The sequence below is a fragment of the Oryx dammah genome, unplaced genomic scaffold (genome assembly GCF_014754425.2).
Source record: "Oryx dammah isolate SB20612 unplaced genomic scaffold, SCBI_Odam_1.1 HiC_scaffold_15, whole genome shotgun sequence".
Lineage (NCBI taxonomy): Eukaryota > Metazoa > Chordata > Mammalia > Artiodactyla > Bovidae > Oryx > Oryx dammah.
The window spans coordinates 29,073,136-29,098,031 of NW_024070199.1; the positions used below are offsets into that span (position 1 = coordinate 29,073,136).

General features: G+C 49.8%; 1 protein-coding gene across 2 annotated transcripts in view; it reads right to left on the bottom strand.

Annotated features, from left to right (window-relative positions):
• Positions 1-18,281, bottom strand: part of KIRREL3 (kirre like nephrin family adhesion molecule 3) — a 609,236-nt gene extending 590,955 nt beyond the window's left edge. Inside the window, exon 1 of one of the 2 annotated variants that reach the window (XM_040255847.1) lies at positions 17,897-18,281. In XM_040255847.1, the coding sequence (XP_040111781.1) occupies positions 17,897-17,951 (55 nt within the window). In that variant the 5' untranslated portion in view covers positions 17,952-18,281. The remainder of the gene's footprint in view (positions 1-17,896) is intronic. The other variant, XM_040255846.1, reaches the window with a different exon arrangement.
• Positions 18,282-24,896: the final 6,615 nt, after the last annotated feature.

Sequence of the window (24,896 nt, forward strand, 5' to 3'; positions counted from 1 at the left end):
CCTCACCTGCTCCCCGAGAAAGCCACGTGTTGTCCTGCCCTGAAAAGAGACTGAGGATCTGAGCAGACCTGTCCTGGCCTTGGGCACCAGCTCACCATATCTGGACATGCGGCACCAGAGGGTGGCGAATATATCCTCTGTGCTTAGCATCCTTCACAGTGATTGAAAACACGCCTCCCTCAGTAACACCTCTGGGAAGCAGGTGGGAGAGGATGCCTGGGTCCCTTTCACAGAAGAGGGCCACGACACAGAGGGTGGCAAGTGAAAGGCAAAAGCTATCCAGTCTGGCACACTCCATCCTCTCCCCATGTGATGAGCACGAGATGCGTGATGACTGTGGACTAGCAGAGTCTGCACAAACTGAGATCACAGGGCCAGCCCTCGCCTTCCAGGAGCTCACAGTTCTGAACGGAAGGCAGACAGGAAAAAGCCACTTCAATACGGGGTGACAAGAGAGCTTGGAAGGAGGCAGGAAGGGCAGCTCTATTTCCTCCTGAGGAGGGAGGTCAGCGAAGCCCTCCAGGAGGCAAGGTGAGCTGACCCTTGGGGTGGAAGTTAGTTGGACCAACATCAGGGAGAGGGGAGGTCCTAGTGAGGCAGGCTGGGACCTGGGACCTGGGACACTTTGCTGTAGTGCTTGCACCTGGACAAACGTATCCTCGAGTAACAAAATACAAAGAAACTATAAGGGACTAAAAATAACTGCATGCATGCACTGTTGGGGCCAATTATCGAAGCAGATACAAGAAAACCAAAAAGCCCAACAGCCACTTCTGAAGAACTGGGAACAAAAGCAGGGTACTGCACATGCTTCCTACACACACCACCCCCAAAGGGGTGGGCAGACCACTTAAGCCACCCATCAGCCTGAGCCCCGGACACACCCTTACCGTCACTCCGTATAAGGAACCAGCTCGGCTCCCCTGATCAAGTGAGAGAGCAAGAGAAACTGGTAGGGGCCCCAATAAAGTCTTGTCTGAATTTCTTGCCTCAATTTCTATTGATTAAGGAGGCCAAGCATCCTGGTCAGTAACATTTCCAAGGGGGAAGGAAAGTAGGTGAGGAAGCCAAGACGTGTGAGGGAGCAGAGGGCACTCAGAGATGCCCCCAGCTCAGCTGGGCTGGAGTGAAGGGTGCATGAGAGATCAGGGAGGAGAGGGAGGCCTGATTTCTGTCCTGAAGATCTTTCATCCTGAAGATGTTAGGACGCCATCAAAGGAACGACGACCATTTAAAGACAGAGACCTCTGTGACCCCAATCTGGGACATTTGCCCGTCTTTATGGCTAAGCTACTCAAGAACTTCATAATGAAATTTTAAAAACTTCTTCTGTTCAAGTGTGTGCCTTCATGGTCCCCACCTGGGTCGGGAGAGTTAAAGCTGTTCTTTGAACCCTACAGTCTTCTGATCTCTGGGAGATAAGACTATCTGTCTCCAGCATGCGTCTCAGCTGCTCAGTCTTTCTGTCTGTCCATCTGCCTCCCTTCTCGAACCTGAGGGTTGCAAGCTTATGTCTTTCTCCTCCTTCCACTCTCCTATCACGTCGTCACTCAGACATCTAGGAACACGCACAGTGCACACTCAGCAGCCCCTGGAGGGGCTGAGGGTGTCTTCATATCAGGCACTGGCCTCGCGTCTCTCTCTCCTCCCATCGCCATATTCATCAGCTCTTGTATCCAGTCTCCTATTGGTGATCCAGGTTGAAGAAAGAGGCCCAGAGGCCCAGTGATGAGAACATCCTTTTTTATGAACTGAAAACTAAAATGACAGTAAGCAACTAGTAGATCCCAGTTCACAATGAAGCAAATAATGTCTGTGGTTGTATCGACCTTGAAGAGTTTTTTTTTTTTTAAAGCAACAACAACATAACAAGGACTCTCAGGGTACATTATTATATACATGCAGAATCTGGACCAAACAGAAAATCCATCTTTTATGGTCATGAGCAACTCTGGTGTATAGCCTTGGCTTAAAATACACATCCTGAAGTGCAGGTGGAAAAAAAACACCCGACTGTCCTGAGCGACGGTCTCTCTTGTCAGCACAGATCATGGCTCTCCCGGGCTCCTGGAGAAGTCAGGGCTGAGAGTCACACAGAAAGGGGTGATTCTCAGAGCGTGTCTCAGTGATGGCTGGGTAAAGCTGCTATGTTCTAAATTGTATGTTCTTGGCCTTAGCGCTTGTCTGGTTTCCTAGCTCAGTTTGGTGTTGTTGTTCAGCCACTAAGTTGTGCCCAACTCTTTTGTGACCCCATGGAATGTAGCCCGTCGGGCTCCTCTGTCCATAGGATTCTCCAGGGAAGAATACTGGAGTGGGTTGTCACTTTCTTCTCCAGGGAATCTTCTCGAACCACAGATCGAACCAGGTCTCCTGCACTGGCAGGTGAACTTTTTACCACCTGAGCCACCAGGGAAGTCCTTCTTAGTTCAGGACCCATGGAAACTCCCAGGTCTATTCTCATCATCAAAGTCATTCTAAGATAACATGATATATCGAATAAAAACTCTGAGAAGCAGCTTTCACGAGTCATCTTGCTTCCACTGGTTAAAAATCGCTCTCAAGACCCCTTGCTGTTGCTGTTGTTCAGTTGTCCAGTCATGTCCGACTCCTTGCAACCCCATCGAATGCAGCACACCAGACTTGCCTGTACTTCACCATCTCCGTATACTTGCTGTGAGAACCTCATGAACTGTATAAAAGGAGAAGACTCCTTGTACAGAATAAGTCAATATATCAGGATTTACATGAAGCAAGGTTGGGCATGAGGGGTAGAGTGGATCCAGGGGAGTCCAGTACCAGAAAATGCACCACCAGAAACCTGTTTTCCTTTTATGAACAAGCATCTGTGAAGCTGTTATTTTAAAGTATCTCAGTATTTACTGAGGGAAAGTTGTGACCTCCACACTGGTGTCTGGTAGACATTCACATACACTGAAACCTACTCAACAAAAGCAGCAAAACTGTTTGCTATAAGGGCTATTCATATTGGGATTTGAAAATACATTTCCAGTTCATATGGTTGCGACCCTATGGACTGTAGCCCAGCCTCCTCTGTCTGTAGGATGCTCCAGGCAAGAATACTGGACTGGGTTGTCATGCCCTCCTCCAGGAGATCTTCTGGACCCGGGGATCAAACTCGCCTCTCTTGCATTTCCTGCCTTGGCTGGAGAGTTCTTCATCAATAGCGCCACCTGGGATGCCCATATGATTGCAACAGCTCTTAAAGAAGATGTAAACAGCCCTGCCATGCCTGTGTAAACATTTAAGGTAGACAATGTAATATCAGACTCAGACTAAGATGTTGACAGTGTAAGAAGACCAAGACAATTGCACTTAAAAATTTCGTTGTTCAGTCGCTAAGTTGTGTCTATTTGTGACCCCTGGACTGCAGCACACCAGGATCCCCCCTCCTCCACTACCTCCCAGGGTTTGCTCAGATTTACATCCATTGATTCAGTGATGCCATCCAACCATCTCATCCTCTGTCATCTCCCTCCATCAGGTGGCCAAAGTACTGGAGTTTCAGCATCAGTCCTTCCAATGAATATTCAGTGTTGATTTCCTGTAGGATTGACTGGTGTGATCTTCTTGCAGTTGATCTCCTTGCACTTAAAAATACAGCAGTGTATATATTTTTATTTTCCTTGACAAGAACTCAGTGGTATGGAGTTTTTAGAAAATAAATATCTGCTAATAATAAGAGGGGAATGCAGATTTTCTATTATTATTCACAGGAGAAGAGGCAAGGACAGGAATCTGTTTCTCTGGATGATATTTCTCGATTCTGATCAGCTCAGCATTCAGTTGCTGAGTTATAAAGTATGGATTTCTATCTGTAAATACCCCTGCCCTGATTTGATGAAGAGAAAAACCCAAGGCAAAGCTCATGTCCAGAGAAACGGGCATCCAGGTGGATTTGGAGCCCTGGCAACAGCTGACAGCACACTGCTGATGTGATCCGTGTGTTCCACTAAAGGACTTAGTTGGCGGAATAAGAAGGAGGGTTTCGTCTTTCATGTGGGGAGCTTCCAGCCTGGCATTCTTCCTCTATATTCCTCTGATTCGATCTAAAGGAGCTTTGAAAACTTCGAAGAACTTTCATGTTTTGCTAGTTTATCATAAGTGTCTATCTTAAATCAATATTATGATTTCAAGCATGGCCTAGGTAGATACAAGCCATCTTCAGAAATAACTTCTGACACAAGATAAGATGTACCTGCTGCAGGATCCAAAGCGAGGAGAGTCGAAGGCTGAACAGCATGCAGACTCCTCTGCTTTCCAAGAGTCCTTTCTATTTCTTCCTAACGACCAGTATTAATCATTTCAGAAGCATGTGGTCTTCTGACATTTTTATTCTTCTAAACTTGACACAAAGGAGGGTTTTGATGTCCTGAGTTTCTTCTCCTGTGGAGTAGCTCCATTCTCGCAGGGCATGGCTCATACCAGGCTAACTTCTCCCTAAGCAGAATGGGGTTTCACTTTTTTAAAAAATCAATCCACAGAGGGAAAGTTAGGTGGTAGGTTCTCATGAAGAAATTAGCACTTCGCTTTCAAAATGTCAAGCTGAATTGGCGAGGGGTGGAGGTAAAGAGCACCGCCAGCTGTGGAGGAAAGCTTCTCAAATTCTTACTTGTGCTTTTGTATAAGGGGAGATGACATCTTCCATTTTTATCAGTGCTTTTTCCCAAGCCCTACAAGTTAGGAAGGAGAAGGACCAGAGGTGATGCCAGAGGTTTCTGTGGCTTACAAAGGACCCGTGGGACCAAAATCCCTCCTCAAGGGATGGGCAGCAAAGGATTTGGGTCTTCATCCGAGTGTCTGAAGTGATGGTCCTGTGCTTACCGGACTTCCTCAGTGGTTCAGATGTAAAATGTCCGTTTGCAATGCAAGAGACCTGGGCTTGGTTGCTGGGTTGGGAAGATCCCCTGGAGAAGGAAATGGCAACCCACTCCAGTGTTCTTGCCTGGAGAACTCCATGGACAGAGGAGCCTGGTGGGCTACAGTCCATGGCGGTATGACCTATGGGCAAGTTATGGAATCTAAGCTTTAGTAGTTCTCATCTGCAAATGGGTATGAGAGTCCGGGCTTTTTATCAGCTGAGAGGATTAAGTACATGAATGCAGGCAAACTCAGCAAAGGACCTGGCCACAGGCCTCAATAGTGCCTTCCGATGGCTGGTTCCAGCTTAGGGCATCAATATGAGAGAAACACAAGGAGATTATGAGAAGTTTTGCTTCTTTTCTGTTCTCACCATTCCCCCTCTCTATGGAAGGGGCCCAGAAGGAAGACTATGTTTGTAAAAGGAGAAAGGGCATGAAGTGGCCAAATTGGGGGACAGCAAAGCAGAGGACCAAAGGCACATATCAGCTTGCTGCAACACCTTTTCGTGTGGGGAAGAGAGCTACCTCTATTATTTTTTAGCAAATTCTCAAATTACACAGCTCTGCTTTTCCTCTCTGACCCGTGTTAGCATCCAATCTGCAGTTTCAAATGAGGTTTTGCAAACCTTATGCCAATGGTTTTCTTCTCTGACATGAGATGCTCACCGTCATGTGCCAGCGGAGCTGTTAGCAGAATGGACAGAGCATCCTACCTCCTCTCAACCCCACTGCAACCTCTCCCACCCTCAGGAAGACAGGCAGTGAGGACTGGGCAGATGGCAGCTCTCCTGGCTCCTGAGAAAGCAGCGAGGGACGGTGGTGGTGACTCAGGTGTGGGAGGCTGCGCGGGCTTGAGCAAACCTCATCTAATCCCACTGGCAACTGAAACCTAATGGTCAGCCACACAAGGTCTGACAATTTCAGGCAACATAAATGGCCAGTTCCACCAGCCCCTCAGGCTACACAGAGGAGACTGGTGAGGGATGCTCAAAAGATAACTCGTCCTTCCTTCATCCCACAGCCCACTATCTTAGTTTATGATGCATGTGGTTTGACCCTGAGCCTTTGGTCCATCCTGCTTGTAATTCTCAAAAGGCAAACAAGGCAGCTGCCTCCCCCTAGAAGATAAAGGAAGAGACCAGGAGTTCTTAGGGCCAAGAGGACTCCTCCACTCCCCTCAGACAGAGTACAGGGCATCAGCTACCAGTGCCCACGTCAGGATTTGGTTACCCTGCCCAGAAAGACACACTTTCAAACAAGCAGCCACGGCTCACAGCAATTTTTTAATGGTGACTGTTTCAGTCCAGAGGTAAAAACAGTGTGACTCCTCTTGAGCCTGCCCAGGAGATCAGGGATAATGAGGACTAATTTGAGCATGTTTGTTTGGCTTTTTCGGCAGCGGAGGGGAGCAGCAGCAGAAATACTGGCTCCTGGATCATTAAAGGGGCAAACACTTGAGAGGAGCATGGGCTTCCCTGGGGAGAAGCAGGATTCCTGGCTGCCAGCTGCCTGCCTGGGAGGACTAGCCCACCCATCACCCCCAGGACAGACCTCGCTAGCTGAGAGCTCTCTTACTCCCTCTCTCTGTAGCTCTTCCAAGCCTCTTGAGCAGTTTTAACTGTGCCCACCTACCTCCTGCCATTCCACGCAGGCATGCATCCCCCTTAGCACTCTGCCCTCTTATCCGTCAGAAAGAGGAGAAAAGAAGGGAGCTTCCTTGGGGAGCCTCTGCTGCCAGGAAAGTCTGCTCCTCCCTCCCATGCCCTCTGCCCACCCTCAGCTGCCCCAGCCCGGTGGCCCGGGGCAGAGAGGGGCCCTATTACTCTGGCCTGGGAGCCTCTCTCTCTTCCTGGTACTAAGGGATGGCCTTGGGCCGCCTGCTCTCAGCTCACTCTTGGGCTTTGCAAGCGCTGCTGCTGCCACCATCAGGCAGATGTAGGAACTGCAGAGCTCACCTGGTTTTTAAGATCCCAAAACTTTCTATTTAATGTTCCACCAGCTCTTGACCAATGTGGTCCTAAGACAAACACAGGCCCTCTCCACGCCAGACACACGGACCCAGCGTCTTATGCAAGACAAAGGCTTCAGAGTCCAGCTCCCCAAAGAAATGACACTTCCTGTGATCGTGGGGTAGACTCTAGCATCCTTAAGCGAGGCACAGAAAAGTGCGGGCCCTTGGACGTAGAGAACAAAGCCACAGGGAAATTAATTGGCAGTTGTTCTCTCTCTGTGACCAGGGTACTGGGGCAGGGAAGGAAGGTGGTCGCTCCCTGTGTGGCACTGGGACAGGTCCCCAGGAGACAAGTCAAGTTCCTGTCCCCTGCATGCCTGCATGATGAGCCAGCCCGGCCCCATGTCACTCTGAAGCTGTCATAGCTCCCAGCATCGCCAAAGGTGACAGGTGGCCTGTCACACTGCCGGAGCAGTGACACCTGTGACGCATGCAGGCGGCTGACAGAGATGGGGACTGGCATGCAGGAGAGAACAGAAGGTCCAACTGTTTCTTGGGAGGGGTCAGTGGCTGCCAGAGGGTATTTCTCTTGGCAGTGTTCCTGGTGACCCGATGGCCATTCAAGGCCTTGCTGGGAGAGGAAGAGCTTCCTATAGGGCAAGACCATACTTTAAACTCTCGGGGTCTTTCCTCTGTCCTCCGTGGGGGCATCTCAGCTTCTGCTCTGGTGCGTGGTGAAGCAGGGGTGTCAGAGGAACTGCTTTTTCTTTCTTTCACTTTTCCTCACATTTCATTTTTTTTGCCACATTCGTGGCATGCAGAACTTCCCTGACCAGGGATTGAACCTGTGCTTCCCTGCAGTGGAAGCATGGAGTCTTAACTGCTGGACTGCAAGGGAAGTCCATGTTTCAGTATTTCAATATTCATTCATCTCCTAAGTGCTAAATAGTATGTGACACACAGGGTATAAAAGAAATGGAGGTTTTAATCAACCAGCTAAGAAAAGCACCTGCCTTGTGTTTGCTTTAGTTTTTGTCAGAACAGTCACAAAAGGAGTTTGCCAGGTAGCATCTCCTTGGTTGCTATTCAGCCCAAAAGGCCAACATATCATTTCTCCCTGGGAAGAGGGGCCTGGAAATCTTGAATCCTCATGGTAACACTGAAGGTCAGACAAAGGAAGGGATCAACTCAGGAAGAGTCTGGAGTAAAAACAAGGGAGAGAGCTGCAACTTGGGGTTACGGTTCAAAGGTCAGCTTCCCAATTTCCATAGGGCACCCCCAATGCCCTTCTCTGTGCCTGGGCAATGAGGACTCACACAGGTTCTAAGAACATGGCTCATCTCAGGCCCCAGCTTAGCGGCCTCTCCTGCATCCGTCCGTTTTGCTGATGCGGATCCACCAGCATCTTGAGATGCACCAAGGCTTCTGGACCACACAGTCAGCTGGATGGGGAGCCAGTGCAGTCAAGCAGCCGAACCTCTCCGAGGTTTATGACGATAGATGACTCTCACTGCTATCACGGTGACTAATGAAGTACCACTTGTGGAAGGTCATATGCAAACACTAAATTGTCATCATTGTCATCCTGGCCACCGTAATTCTGGCCACTGCTGCTGCCACCAACCACAACCCAAGGAATCTGTCTAGTACCTACAAGAAAATGAGCTGGACAAAGAGATCTGTAACACATCACAGACCTCCTGCTGCTGCTGCTGCTACTAAGTCACTTCAGTCGTGTCCGACTCTGTGCGACCCCATAGACGGCAGCCCACCAGGCTCCCCCGTCCCTGGAATTCTCCAGGCAAGAACACTGGAGTGGGTTGCTATTTCCTGCTCCAATGCAGGAAAGTGAAAAGTGAGAGTGAAGTTGCTCAGTTGTGTCCGACTCTTAGTGACGCCATGGACTGCAGCCTACCAGGCTTCTCCGCCCATGGGATTTTCCAGGCAAGAGTATTGGAGTGGGGTGCCATTGCCTTCTCCACAGACCTCCTAGATGGTAGAAGAATGCATTGTCTAAATAGCTTGCTGTTAATAGAAAATATTTAGGAACTCTTGGAATTTTGATGTCATCTAGGACTCGAGGAAGCACAAGGTGGAATCAAGATTGCTGGGAGAAGTATCAATAACCTCAGATATGCAGATGACACCACCCCTGTGGCAGAAAGTGAAGAAGAACTAAAGAGCCTCTTGAGGAAAGTGAAATAGGAGAGTGAAAAAGTTGGCTTGAGGCTCAACATTCAGAAAACTAAGATCTTGGCATCCAGTCCCATCACTTCATGGCAAATAGATGGGGAAACAGTGGCTGACTTTATTTTTCTGGGCTCCAAAATCACTGCAGATGGTGATTGCAGCCATAAAATTAAAAGACGCTTACTCCTTGGAAGGAAAGTTATGACCAACCTAGATAGCATATTCAAAAGTAGAGACATTACTTTACCAACAAAGGTCCATCTAGTCAAGGCTATGGTTTTTCCAATGGTCATGTATGGATGTGAGAGTTGGACTATAAAGAAAGCTGAGTGCCGAAGAATTGATGCTTTTGAACTGTGGTGTTGGAGAAGACTCTTGAGAGTCCCTTGAACTGCAAGGAGATCCAACCAGTCCATCCTAAAGGAGATCAGTCCTGGGTGTTCATTGGAAGGACTGATGTTGAAGCTGAAACTCCAATACTTTGGCCACCTGATGGGAAGAGCTGACTCACTGGAAAAGACCCTGATGCTGGGAAAGACTGAGGGCAGAAGGAGAAGGGAACGACAGAGGATGAGGTGGCTGGATGGCATCACCGACTCAATGGACATGGGTTTGCGTGGACTCCAGGAGTTGGTGATGGACAGGGAGGCCTGGCATGCTGCAGTTCATGGGGTGACAAAGAGTCGGACACGACTGAGCGACTGAAGTGAGCTGAGTCTATTCTTCAATCTACTTCATAGGAACCAACTCTTCCATTATCATCATCATTATTTGCCAGCAGGAGACTCACTTTATTATTACTTTTACTGAAGTATGGTTGAATTACAATGTTGCATCAATTTCTGCCGCTCTGCCACAGAGCAAAGTGATTCGGTTGTACACACACACATTCTTTTTAGTATTCTTTTCCATTATGGGACACTGGACATTGAATATAGTTCCCTGTGCTATACAGAAGGACCTGCTGTCCATGCTGACTCCTCCATTTCTGATGGCCCGAATTCCAGTCTGAGCCTTTCAGGAGACACTAGGGCTAGCTGTGGATGCTCTTGGAGGTGCCACAGTCTCCTTCCTGCACAATGATGCAGGGTTGGCTTCACCCCTGAGCTTGTCCTGCCAGCACCACCTCCCCTGGCCCTGCCATTTCCTGAAGAGAACAGACCAGAGTGTAGAACACGTGGGTGGACCTGATGATGTTCTTTACTCTTGAATGAAAGGTTACTTCCTGCTAGAGATCGGGAAGCATTTCTAACATCTGAGTACAATCATTTAGCTTGTAACCTTGCTGCCCGCAATGCCAGGGAAGCTTAGCTGCCTCTTGAGAACAGGAAAGAAATCCCTGGCAGACTGTCCCCAGGCACCTCTTGCTTGTCTCATCCTGTCCTAGTCTCCCTTTTTTATTTAGCATTTGTCCTCAGGCTGCCTCCACCTCAGCCTAGCCTGCCATGGGCCTCAGACACTGGAAACTCTCATTCCTGGCACAGTCCATCCGACTAACAGTCCAGTGTGTAGTTGACCATCCCTGCTTCTGCCTTCTCCATGGTCCCATCCACATTCTTTATCCAGTCCTTAAGTATGCACCTACCTACCACCCCTCCCTGCCTTCCCTCTAGAATCTAGACCAACAGTGAAAGTCATAGCTTACCACTTATTCTCTTGCTTACTTGTCCATCCTTTTACACATTACCATGTAGGAAGATGAATGAGCATATTTCCATTCAATTCTACATTTTTAAGCCCCTTGTGAAACCCAGGGAGTACCAAGAAAAGATAACATGTTGATCCTTCTCTTTCTTTTTTTGTCCACTGAACCCATAGTATAGAGAGGATTACAACCACTAATGATTTTTCTAGAGAATAATGCTGACAAGCCATCCTCAAAACGTTTAGCGCGGTATTCACGACCATTCACAAGCTTCCTCATCACACAGCATCCCAGCCCCCAAGTAAACCACTGCTTCTGAACCCTGACATGCCTGTCCTACCTTCTGAGTACCACCTGGTACCCTCTTTCTTTGCAGCATCGGAAGAACCCTAGACATCTTTTACGATCAATTCACCTCCTCTGCGAAGCCTTTGTTAACATCTTCAGCCAACCCTGCTGTTCTCAGAACACTCTGACTGCTCTGAGCTGTTGAACTGTAATGACAAGTCCAACTGTCTGCTCCCTGACTAGTCTGAGAGCTCCCCTGGGGCAGAAACACACCCTTAGTCATCTTCCCATCAAAAGCCTCTGGCACAGTGCCCATCACACTGTAGGCCCCCAACGAGGGCTGGCTGAGTGGACAGGATGGAGGTTTGGTGTCATACAAAGGTGCTTCATCACAAAGGAAGGAGAAAGAAACGAGGTCCTCTGAGACCCAGACTGCATGGAGCCCCCGGGGAAGAGTGTGGAAAGGCGAAAATGATGTTTGGTAGTCATCGCTGCAACTGTCAGCACCAGATTTCAAATTCTCGTCTTCTAGACATTCGTTAGAAAGAATGTGAACTTGCAACCTCTGTCCAGTGAATGCAGGCCACGTAAGCCGACCACCGAGGTAATCCGGCCTGATGGGCACACCTCCTTTCAATAGTGACAAATGCGTGCCATGGCAGCGTTTGTTTCAGTGATCAAAAAAACAGCCTCAGGCGAATCTCCTTCACTTTGCCCATGAGGACAGTAACACCAGGTGGAAGATTAGAGGGAAAGCTCATCTCCCATTTCAGGAAAATGGCTGATGTGTTGTTAAGGCCTGGACATTACGACATTTTAGCAGTAAGTGTTGTGTGCGTATATGTGTGTGTGTGGACAGGGAGCTCCTGGATGGGAGTAGGCTTGAAGTGGGCATGGTAAGGCTTCTGGACTCCTAGGAAGAATCTCCCTGTGGAATGTCAGGAGGTGTCTAAATTTGGCTCCTTCCTTGCCTTAATATCCAGCCAAGAGATGGATGAATGTCCATCCTCCAGATTCCATGTCCCAGCCAGGCTGCAACAGAAGAACTCTGTAAGGAGCAGCAGTCACTTGTGCTGGCCACTATTTCCCGTGGCTTTAACTCGTTACCAGTGTGCCCAGGGAAAGCTGACATTTATTTAATCCTCATAGTGGTATTGACTGTGTACTCACGGAAACACTGTATGCTTACGGAACACATTTGTTTCCAAGCAGCTTATGCTAAATTGCAGTGATATAAAGGAAACACTTAACTAATATTGACATTTACCGACTTCTAAAAGTATACAGCTAGAATATGCACTTTTACCATTGACAGAGGAAGAAAAGGGGGGAAAAAGCATCATATTTGATCCTTAGCTCTTTCAGTGGGTTAGAAGTAAGAAGCTAATGTTAAATATGGTGGTGGAGATCCCTAGTCTATGGCAACTGTGTGGGTTCTGTTTACTCCTCAAGCTAAGCAGAAAGTGGGACCTAGCGTTCTTTGCCCGCATGTGACAGAAGTATTCCACTGATCCATAAGGCCTCTATATTCTGATTTGATGGGCTCACCAAACAGGCTTCCCCAGGGGAAAAGATGACACATGATGGCATATAGAGCTGTATACCACCTCAGTGCAGCAGACGGGGCATCGCTCCCCTAACAGGAATCAAAATCCCACTCCATTTGGAATACCAGGCGAAGTCATCACGGCCTGGCACAGGATGCTGGCAGGCTTAGCCCCTCGCTCCCTTGTGGACAGTAGTGATGTGATATGAAACTCGTCGGTGCAGACGTCCCCAGGGCAGCAGCTCCATGGATGCTGGGGAGCCCACTGGCTCTGAGGGATCACTGAGGCCCCAATTATTCTGCTTGGAGAACCACCAATATGGTCAAGACTGGCACAGTGGTGAGAGTCCCAGTATGCATTTCAGCAAGTTTCTGGTCTTGCTGATCCCCTCCAATTAGAACAGGCCCATTCCTGGTGGGGGGTCAGGGCACGGCAGTGGAATTCAGGGTCCCATTATTTCTAGACTGACCTTGATTTAAAAGGCCTGCACTGATTTTTCACCCAAAAGACATCTCAGCATCTTAGACGGATAAGGACAAAACAGCCAAGAAATGATGCTTAAGTCCATGTAAACCCCTCCCCCCACCAATTATCCGGAGACCCTAAAATGAATGCTCCTGACCCTCCTCCCCAATCATCACAGGCAATTTTCTTTCCTCGTTCATGTTTCCAAAACAGTTTATCTTTTTATCTCCTTGGAAGAAAAGTACTCTGCAAATCAAAGGAATCATTAGTATTGTTATTATTTTGCTATTGAAATCTCTTGAATTCACTAGGGATTATTCATGTGCTTTTTTGGGGCTGCAAATATAATGCCGCCTAAGTCACCCCCACTGGGCTGAACAAAAAAGAAAAATTGCATCTTCAGGCTTACTGCCCTGTTCCACCCAGTCCCCTGCTGGCCCTGGCTCCTACCAACACAGGCGCGCCAGGCAGAAGGCTCCTTGGTGGCAAGCCTGGCTCACTGCTGCCATATTCCAGGCAAGATCTGTCTTTGTAACCCCAGAGGGAGGCCCCCGTGGGATCCTAAGTGCAGTGTGAAGGCCCTGACCCCAGCCCACGCCCCTCTCCCCCTGGGACATTTCTCCTCCCTCCTCTATAGGTCTGGCTGGCAGCTGAGAACTCCCCACTAGGCAGCAGACACCATGCCCACCCCCAGACCCAGCAGACAGGCCCAAGTCCCCGTCACCCAAGATGTCTCTGAAAGAAGAAGTGGTCCCACAACCTTGGCATCTGTGCCTTGACTCTACCCCTCCAGACAAGCCATCAGGCCACTTGGGGTGCCCGTGGGGGAAGCCTCACACTTATCCCTTGCCCCATCCTTTGTTCTATGATGTTTCTGGGTAATGATAAATGCTTCCAAAGTTGCTGCTCACTCCCAGCTTCCTTGTCTAACGCCTTCTCAGCCTGTACCCCCAGCATCTCCTCCATACTCCTGGCTGCATGAGACACGCTCATGCTGTTTTCTAAGCCTCCCCACCAAGGGAGTTTCCTGCCAGTTGAAGCCTCTGGCGCTTGCTCCTCTGTTCTCATGCGTCCTGCCAGCCCCAGCCTGGCCCCCTCTCTCTTTTCACACCCTATTTTACCCTCTCTCTGCGAGTCGCTCTTCTACTTCCCTGAGATTAGCATCACCAAGAACCTCTACCCCTCTGATGGCCATCTGACAGCCCTTCTTGCAGCCTTTCTGCCAGCAAGTCAGGACAGCAAGTGGTTATGATTCTTCCCAACAGGAAGATGGCACCCAGGATTAATCCTCAACTTAGAGACGCCCCTGATGGGCAAGTGCAAGTTTTCACTTTTGCCCCAAAATGTCCATAGCAGCACGGCGCACACGCAAAGCCAACAAGAGAGTGGACCCCCGAGAATTAGAACTTTCAGACCCACCAAGTCACCAGGCAGGACAGGACACTCTGGGATGCTAGAGCAAAGCGTCACAGAGCAGGCAAAAGGGCGTGTTTTCTAGGAGCAGCCGAAGTAGGAGGCTCTGAGTCTGTACCACCACATGTTCCCTGAACAGTCTCAGAACCTGAGATGTGACAGGAAGCAGAGTGCCCCCAGTCCTGCTGGGACATCGTCCCTCGGCAGACATTTACAATGTGGACGTGCAGGCTGGATGGGCCAGGTCTTGAAGATGAAGGAAGGCAGAGAAGGAAATCGTGGTGGGCAAACCAAAATGACAAAGGGAAAGCCAGAGCGAGTTCTAAGCGTGTGGATGACAAGAGAATCAATTCCTTTTCACCCAGGGGCAGAACATGCTTCTTCTCTGCGGGAGGCAAATTGTGCTGTGACATTATCCCTCTCTGTATGGAGCACGCCATCCTGACAGCGGAGGAAGAGGCAGTCCCAGCAAGGGAGAAACCCACAAATGGCACTCACTGACACCTCTCCACTGCCTTGTGGGGAGCTGGGCCCGGGGACACCAGCTGGGCAGGAACGGAGGCATGCCATTTGGCTTTTCTACGGCCACCTCAAGAGTGACCAACACATACTTAATCTCAATCTATCAGAAAAGCCCAAAGTTTATAAGATTAGGGGTATAGTATATCACTAACATAAATGATACCTAAATTTCCCTCTCTAAAGAGGGGGTATGAAAAAAAGTAACGTTGAATAGATATTTGACAAACTGAAAGAGAAAGGAGGATTGAAATGACTCTAAGAGTTGACCTAAGTGTTTTGCTTTCAAAGTCTTTGGAGTGCTGTTTGGAGTACCCGCTCTGTATGGGTCTCATGAGAGTTCTGTTTCCAGTGACTCCAGAATGACGTGCAGGTTCCCATTGTGAGAGGCGTGGGGCAGCAGATGGATGTGTCACTAGAGGGCCACAGAAGGCCCTTAAAAGAGCCCTGGGCATTTGTTTTCTCCGAGTGCAGGGCCATCCCTGAGTCTCAGCACATTTCCTTGGAAAGCATCCCGGGAGGAAGGCACGCAGGAAATGGCATCTGACTGCGTGGCTCAGTGTGTGTTGGGTGGGGTGCAACCACAGTCGGGGGATGAGAGAGGCCATCATTCAGAGCCTGGGGAGGGGGGCTAGTCCTCTAGTGACCTGCTGAAAGTGGATATGCTCCATCTGATAACTTGATAAATATATGGCACCAGGCAGGGGTTGGCATAGTATATACCTTAAGCATACATGGGTAGAGGGTCAAATAGAACTCTCTGGGGAATTCACAAACTACAAACAACATCCACATTCACATCAATGCCCCCAATCAAGTCAAAAGATCTTCTATCCCAGTGAAGTCCAGTAAACATTGTCCCACTTGACCCTTCATTCCTGCAGTCAGACACTGTCGACTCAAGGACCCTACCGTACAACGTTCAGTGATGTAGAGGATTCTCATTGGCCAGGTCCACTTAGGTCTCCTTGTCTTTCTTTAGACCTGTTCTGGAGATCAGGAGTTCTCCAGAACTCCCTGTTCTGGAGTCCTGTGGACTATGCACCTACCATCTGGTAGGGTGGGCAAAGCTGGCCAAGCTCAGAATAGTCAGGAATAGTAAGAAACTCTGAACTGCATGATGCTGTGGTTCCTTCCCACTGCCCTCGGGGCTAAGAGTAGAAGAAACAGAGTATTTAATCTCCATATACTTAAAGATTCATATGCGGCAGCTCAAAAAATAGCTCCATACCCAGAAAGAAATAAGCAAAGTAGAAGATGGATGCTGCGATGATTCCAACAGTCAGAGAGGCACTTAGACACCTACAGGCTTCTTGTGTCAACCTAGAGGAGAGTCTCAGCTCAACCTTCTAGCACAATCAGTGGACAGAGTAAAATGTGCACGGTCCAGGGAACCTGGGTGTGGGAGGGCCAGTTAGAGCCTCTATTTGGGGATTCTATATGCAACTTCCTGAGTGAGTGAATGGTAAGAGGCAAAGGAGGAGAGTGAGCATGTGTGCTGCTCTGTGTGTGTATCCATAAGTGAGCACAAACACATTCAAGAAGGAGGGTCATCTCCCCAAGTGGTAATAGAACCCAAATTGTTTCTATACCAGTGTTCTGAGATAGTCCTTATTCATTCAGCCTGAAAACTCTGGGGAAGGCAATTTATCTTCCTGCTGTTGTAGGGAGCCCTGGCGAGAGGCAACACAACCACATGAATACATGAATGTGTGTGTGTGTGTGTGTGAGTGTGTACATCAGGATTATATACAAGCAGGGACACATGCACTCCCAGGTAGGGGAAGGGCCCCCAGGTTAAATCGGGAGGGTCAGAAGCAAAGTTTGACAACGGGGAATCTGCAGTGACCAGAGCACCCGTGGAGGAGCTGGGGAAGGAGGCACGGGTTTCAGCTTTCATCTGGCTTCTCCCTTTCAGGGGGAGGCATGGAGACATGCTGTTTGCTTGCAAAGCCAGCCACCCATAGCGGTGCTGTGCTTTCTGGAAAACTTTTACCCTTCATTTAATCAACAGATGGATGTGCTCTGTTGTGGATTTTTCTGAGAGAGTCCTGTTCCTCCCAGAGCTGTGCTGGCTGGCACAAACGCTGCCTCAGATGGCAGAGACAGCGGCCGGCATTCCAGGAGAGGGGAAAGGAAGCGGCTGACTAGTCCCTCAGACTCAATTCCACAGGTGACTCCGGATGCCGTTGGCTATGAGGGCACTCTGGCCATCCTTTTCTGGAACAGTCCTCCCCTCCCTCCATGGCTACTGGCCCAGGGCGGCTCTCAGGGGCAGGGAGCCCAAGGGGGCCAAGTTCTTTTGGGAAAGTCCACCGACTTCTCTGCCACTACTAAGCTGCAGAGAGGAAGCCTCTGCACCAGGGGGAGGGGGGCGGATTTCATTTTCTGCCCTGAAATCTAACACTGTGTAGGACTCAGAATGCACTCTTATTTAGAGAAGCAGATGACACGCAATGAAACTCTTTAGAAGCTTTCCCCCCAAAACTGCACATCACCCCCACGCTCCATTCGGTCATCGCAGCCCCCTCAGTACGCCTTCCCTTCCGAATACATCCGTGCAAGGCAGACCTTCCTCGAGCTGAAATAGCCACCTCAACAGAGCTCTCCTTCCCGACCCTCTCCTTCTCCAACCTGCGTCTGGAGGAGAGGAGGCGCCCAGAAGTTCAGAACCGCACCGCACGGCCACAGAGATGCCGCCTAATTAACATACAGGGAGCATAAAGAACTCATTTGCATTGGAGAGTTTGAGCTGGATGTTGACAAGTGAGGGGAGAAAGTCACCCTCCCCTCCCGCAGCCCTGCCTTCCGAAGGAAAATAAACAGTACCATTTTGTTGCATTTTCAAAGGCAAAGAGGCGATGCCAGTGCCTCTCGGCCGGGCACCGGGAAACGCATCCATCAGTTCGAGTTCCCAAAGCCTGCCCACAATTCCTGCCCGCAGCCCTGACAACCCAGCCGACTTTCTTTGCAACTCCGGGCGGCGCACGGGTCCTACCTTGGCTGAAGAGGAAGAAGCAGACGAAGAGCAGGTCGAGCTGGAAAGGTCTCATTCCTCCGCGCGCCAAGGGGAAGCCGGCGGGGCAACTTGGGTTCGCGGTGAGTTTCTCCTGCTGGGCGGCTCGCGGTGCTGCTCAGCCTCCGCCGCGGTTCTCCTGGGTTCGCGCCGACCATCTGTCTGTCTGTCCGTCGGTCCCTCCGGGTGGCCTGGGGCTCCGTGCCTCGGGGGATCCGCAGCCCAGACGAGGCAAGTTGCCTGTTTTCTAGCCGCCTCGGGAAGCCGGGCTCGTCAGCGACGTCCCCTCTCGGAGCAGCTCCATCCTCTGGCGCTCGGCATCCGAGGCACCCAGCTTCCTCCGGCGGCTCCTCCCACAGCCAGCGCGCGAGCCAGGGAGCGAGTGACGAGTGACAGAAGGGCTCCTTTCACTGAAGCTGGGGCGGGGGGAGAGGGAGGGGAAACGGGGCATAATTAAAGAGGAAACACTCGGAGAAAGGCGATCTATGCAAAAAGGAGGGTGTGCTGGTGGTGGAGGGGGGCGGCTCCTTTCTTTCTTTCCTTCTCCCCCTACATGGGGGGAAATTCAGCTTTTGTCACCATCACTGACCAAAAGGCATTTTGAACAGGGAGCGGAGCTGTGACTTTTTGTCCACAGGACATAATGTTGTTTAAAGGAGTGAAGTTAAGGATGGCTGGATATACCTAGTCTCAGTATAACAATATGCCTGCCTTGACTTTGCATGGAGTTGGGGGTGGGGGTGCTCGGGGGGTGTCCACCTTTCTCCAGGAAGGCTCGGCCAGTGTGTGAAGCAGGAGTCTCCGAGTTGGGGAAGAGATAAGCATGGTTTGCATTTTTGAGACTTTCCTAGGAGGAGGGTTCAGTAATGAAATGGGGCTGTTTGCACCTTGGTTTTGCTTTGCAATACTGCTAGAAAACAAAATGAAGGAACTAGAGGGAAAACAGGTAAATGGGTGACACATGCCCCTTGATTATTCTTATCTTGGTTTGTGCATTTCCTACCAAGGAATGGGAGCTGCCTGGTTTTACATTTGGAAGCTCTCCTGTAAGGAGCGCTCCATCCCTCTGTGTCTTTTTTCCAAGAGGTGCTGTGAATCCTACTGCGAAGGAGAGGCCAAGGTCATAGGCAGTGCCTCCTAAGAAACTTCAGGTCTTTTTTTTACCTGTCACCAAACTCACATTCAAATCAAACTCTATTTCCTCCCAGATATCAAAGCAAATTTATCTAGGTCTATTTACTTGATAGACATTTAGCTATGCCTGGTATAAGCAGGGCATTGGGGGAAATAAAATTGCAGGCACAGTCTATGCGTTCAGAAGCTCGAAATTTAGTGTGGAACACCTATAAGGACAGTTACAAATCAGAGAACACACCTAACTATCAGGATAGTTACAAAGCAACATATAAAAATGTACAGCAGTATGCAGAAGAAGGGGATAATGAATAACGAGAGGGAAATGGAAGATGCTTCTTTGATTTGTGCCGCGCAGTTATAAAATCAGTCATTACTTTCATCAGTCACTGGACCCTGGGGAGGTCTTTGGGGGAACTCTTAGCTTATAAGTATTATGTATTTGGGGGACTTTACTGATTGCAAGGTACATTCTAACTCCAAATTTCCATGTGGATCTTAACTTTTTAAAAGATGCATCCCTTAGTATTTATGAACAAGAAAGAGAGAAGGGGCATGTGTGAAAGTGTGTGCCACTAGGAGCTGACATCTGGCTGTTGACATCAAAGGTCTACAAATTAGTAGGTGTCTGCTCTGTTGACTCTTCTATTCTTCACTAATAGTTTATTTAACTGCATCCCTTAGAGGCTGTTAAACATATCAAAGGGAAATTTGTAAGCAAGCTTTGGGTGGGGGGGAATGCTTAGCAAAGGAAACTAAGAGGATGCAAAAGAGGCACCCCATCAGGTAAACTGCAAACAAGATATCTAAATAAAGTGTCAGCACTGCCTTAGTCCAGGGACTTGCTATTACAGACAGTGCAACAAAACAGAAGAGCCAATCAGGGGACACATGCAAAAGATGAACAGTAATTCTAAATAACATGTCAAATAACATATCCAGGGTGAAAACACAGCACGAATAGAAACGTGCTTTTACTAGGAGCTTTCCATTGAATCTATGCAGGCAGGAAGAAATGTCAGGTCCGGGCATCATTCTTTAGGCCAACCTCGCTGTGAGTAAGACAAATAATTATAGAATATAGGTTGCACCTTACAAAGCAACATTTGATGTTTTAACTGACATTCATCCTTTAAGCTGTTGTTAATTCTGATTGCTAATTCCTAAGTGGCCTGGGGCCCAGATTTGGTTAATTCGGACCCAGAAGGAAATAAATACTAGGAACCAGGGTCAGGAGACCCGGGTCATGACCTGTGCAATCCACCGAAATCAGGCTCACATACAGGCACCTGCACCCCCCACACACCAACCCTGGATCAGGAAAAGAGGGTTGCGGGGGATTCCGAGGTAGGGAGTGCCTGGTCTCCCTCACCCCCTGGTCCCTGTGGTTGGCCTCCTGACTCTCCGTCTGGCCTCGGTCCCCCAGGCCCACCCCAGCCAGCTGGGCCTGTTCCCTCCTCCAGCCCCTCCGCCCCCGCCGCCCCTCAGCCTCCGGTCTCCGGCAGAAAGGGAAAAAAGCTTGGATTAAGTGGTGAGCTGCCTGCCTCTAAAAGGGCCAGAAGGCGTTTCAAGCCTGCGTGCTGGAAAAACCACGGGCAGTCTTCGGCAGCCACCACGTGGGGCAGCGAGAACCACAGCGGTACCTGCAGGACGCACAGCCGGCCGGGCTCTGGCGCCAGCCCCGACGGCGGCCCCGCCACCTCCGCCCGGGCTGGTTCTCGGCCTCCCCTCCTCCGGGGGCTCGGTTAACCTCCTGGCGCTGTTAGGTGCCTACGTGCAGTTCGCCGGCTAGGAAGGAGCGGGGGAGACGGGCGGCGAGGAGCACTGCTCCACCTGATGGAGAAGCGCGGAGTCTTAGACCTCCTAGCGCCGCGAGGGGAGGGGGCCGTGGGGTGGGGGGTGGGGGGACGCCCGCCGCCCCCACTGGAAACCCCGGCGTCCGGAGTCTCCGGGCTCGGCCCGAGGAGGTGGAGACCCTAAAGAGCAAGCAGAAAACCAGCACTTGAACAACTGCTCGAATTCTTGTTCTTTGCCCATCCGGGCTCCGGGTCTCGGTTGCGCCCACCGCGCGAACCCGGGCCCCTCGCCAGCAGGTGGCATCATCTGCAGTGTTTCTTCACCTGGCGCAGAGCCCGAGGCTGTCGTGGTCAGTCTCCAGCCCCTCCTCCGGGCCTTCAAGGCCAAGTGCAGTGTCTTTTGAACCCCCACCCCAGTCGAGCGGGATCTCCCTTTGGAGAATGAGGGCTGGCTCCGGAGCTGCTCTCCAGCCACTATGTTTCGGAAGGGTAGATCTCTTCTGGACAGCTTCCAAACCCTGCTGCCTGCTTTCTGAGTTCTGGGGCAGAGAGTGAGGCCAGGAGGGTCCCAGCACCGCTGTTCAGTACCCCCAACCCTTGAGAATCCAGACACTGCCTCATCACCACTTTCCCTGACTTTCCTCCTGGCTCTTCGTCCAGTGTCTCTCATGTTTATTATTCTCTCCATTCGTCCAAAGGCCTGTTTGGGGTACTTAATAAAGATGGGTGGAATGAATACATGAATTTCTGTTCTTGGAAAGTTTGCCCTCTAGTTGGGGAGAAGCATACACAGGTGCACCCAGGGAACAAAATTATGAACCATCTCATTGGCTTTTTAGGCTTCCCTAGTGGGTCATTCGGAGAAGGCGATGGCATCCCACTCCAGTACTCATGCCTGGAAAATCCCATGGATGGAGGAGCCTGGTGGGATGCAGTCCATGGGGTCGCTGAGTCGGACACGACTGAGCGACTTCACTTTCACTTTTCACTTTCATGCCTTGGAGAGGGAAATGGCAACCCCCTCCAGTGTTCTTGCCTGGAGAATCCCAGGGACGGGGGAGCCTGGTGGGCTGCCGTCTATGGGGTCACACAGAGTCGGACACGACTGAAGCGACTTAGCAGAAGCAGCAGCAGTGGCTCAGGGGTAAAGAACCCACCTGCCAATGCAGGAGACATAAGAGATTCCTGGGTAGGGAAGATCCCCTGGAGAAGGGAATGGCAACCCACTCCAGTATTCTTGCCTGGACAATCCCATGAACAGAGGAGCCTGGTGGGCTACAGTTATGGGGTTGCAAAGAGCTGGGCAGGACGTAGCAACTACACAGCAACACTGGCTTTTTAACAAGACAGGTTTTGCCGTGGAAGTCATCTGTCAGGTGTCAACCCCTTCTTGTGGGGTCATTCTGGGTTCACTTGCCTGAGGCCCTACAGGAAGCTGGAGGGCTGAGATGCAATACAGGGCCAGTACCTTCGGCCTGAGTTTCAAATGCCTGGCCCCCTCAATCTCCTGCAATTCTTGTGCAGTGCATGTAATTACCTTCCTGTGTTTACCAGGGGCCCTTACCACAAAAGAGAAGGAGAGGCAGTTTTATGAGAGGGGCCATCATCACGGGTGGAGAAGTTCCTGTTTAATGCCTCTATGTTATTTGTTGCACAGATACATTATAAACCACATTTCCTTTTGTTTCTCTTAGATCCTGCCAGTGCTGGTTCAAACCTCCTTGTCCAGGGATTTAAACTCATTTTGAACAGGCCCCTCCTGGGAGTTCCCAGTAACCTGACTCTCCCTTCCTGGGTGAGTTAATAAGGGCTGGAAGCTACATATACTTCCAGAGACGAAATGGGCTTCCAAGGTTCTCCCTGGGTGGCAGCCTGTCTGACCTGGGCAGTCACAATCTTTCAGCCTATTTCTCTTTCATTTATCCGAACGAAATTTCTGGCTTACATCTGTGTAGGTGGATTATAAGACTTTAACCCCTGTGCACTGTGGTCAGTCTCTTTGCACTGCTGTTGAAAGGCCCCCAAAAACTAGGTTTTCAGCTTTCAGAAGTATCCCCAAAGGGCAGGACCTGTCTGTGCCACTGATTCACCCAAGGCCAGGCCTGAGAGAGAGGTCAGGGGCAAGCTTTTGGACCCGGGCTCTGGCCTGGGCACTGCTATGTTTTGCAACCACTTACTAAACCTGGGCATATCCTGCTTTATCTATGAAAGAAAACAGTGTCTCTCTGGGATCCCTCCCAATCCTAAAATCCCGTTGTCTGTTTTCCAGTACCCACACCTTTGACTGGAGAGATTTGAACGTGCTTTCCCAGTGACTTAGGGACTTCAGCATTCAGGCAGTTTATTGCCTGTGACATCCCCACCCCCAGGAAAACTAGTGCTGACCCTGGAATCTGCGTGGACCCCTATGCTCTCATTGGTCATGACTTTTCCCCAAACTATTTCATCTTCATCCTACTCTGAGTACCCTCTTTCCTTCCCCAACTTGCTCATCTTGTGATTTCTCTTCTTTTCCTTACTTTGCCCAGAACCATACCCCTCCTTCATAGCTTCTCTTCAGCGTACATTCTATAATTCTATTGGATGCAAACCCTTTAGTCAAGAGAGGGAATGCTGATGCCAGCGTGGCTCATGGTAAATGCCTCCCTTGAAAGGCAGGAAGGACCATTGCACCTTGTATTTTAACTCGTTCTTAATATGAATCAGAACAGACTGTAGAATCTATCTGATTGTGCATTCTCCAGAATATCCTGGAGGCCCCATGAGGGTAGGGGCAGTACATTTCCGGTACCATGGCACCCAGCTTTTACCCTGGTAGGCAGTAGGCACTTAATACATAAAGTTAGGGTGATTGGCACAGTCTTACCTAGTGCCCCACATCCCACTACCTGTTTTCTGAGTCCAATTTAACTTATTCTTCACTCTGTTATTAAACCATTGTCAAACATCTGGCATGCGCCTGCCACTGCTCTGGCTGTATTTTATGGGGCTGGGTAATGAATTGAGCCTATATATAGTTTGCAAAATGTGGAACACACTTTAAGATGCAATGCACTATAGAAATGAAAGATATTTTTATCTCTTCAGCATCATTCTGCACAAGGAGACAATTTCTCTCGCAGTTCTGTTTAAGAACAATAGACCTGTTTAGCCTTGACACACTCATGCATGCAGGGCACTGGGTTGTCAGTTCTCGTGGGAGCAGCATTATCTCCCTCAGCAAAGGCCTGGAGTGTATAATTTACAGGGAAGAAAAGATACGGGAAGCGGTGTGAAAGGTGGTGGCCAAGCCCTGGTGCCTTTTCTCATTGCCAGCTGAACACACAGGCCAGAACCTTCATCCCTGCTCCAGGGATGGCACGGGTGGCAAACCTCAGCATCCTGCTTCAGGGCTCGGAACAAGTCTTGTGTCATTTTGGAATAGGTCATGTGCTCTTTTTGTGTATATGAATGGGCTAATTATGTGGGAAATATTGGAAGACAAAGTGAAATTCCAATTTATGACTCATTTGTGTTATTCAAAGTCTTAAAATTTTACCACATTTATTCTTTTTCTCTATTATTCTTTTTCATAATCCTCTCCCCCCGCCCCCAAACCCACATACCCTGCTGCTGCTGCTGCTGCTGCTAAGTTGCTTCAGTAGTGTCCAACTCTGTGTGACCCCATAATGGCAGCCCACCAGGGCCCACCGTCTCTGAGATTCTCAAGGCAAGAACACTGGCTGCTGCTGCTAAGTCACTTCAATCATGTCTGACTCTGTGTGACCCCATAGACGGCAGCCCACCAGGCTCCCCCGTCCCTGGGATTCTCCACACAAGAACACTGGAGGGGGTTGCCATTTCCTTCTCCAATGCGTGAAAGTGAAAAGTGAAAGTGAAGTCGCTCAGTCGTGTCTGACTCTTAGCGACCCCATGGACTGTAGCCTACCAGGCTCCTCCATCCATGGGATTTTCCAGGCAAGAGTATTGGAGTGGGTGCCATTGCCTTCTCCGTCGCCACTGTCTAACCTACCGCATTTGTCTGTTCAAAATTCAGCCCTGTGTGATCTTCC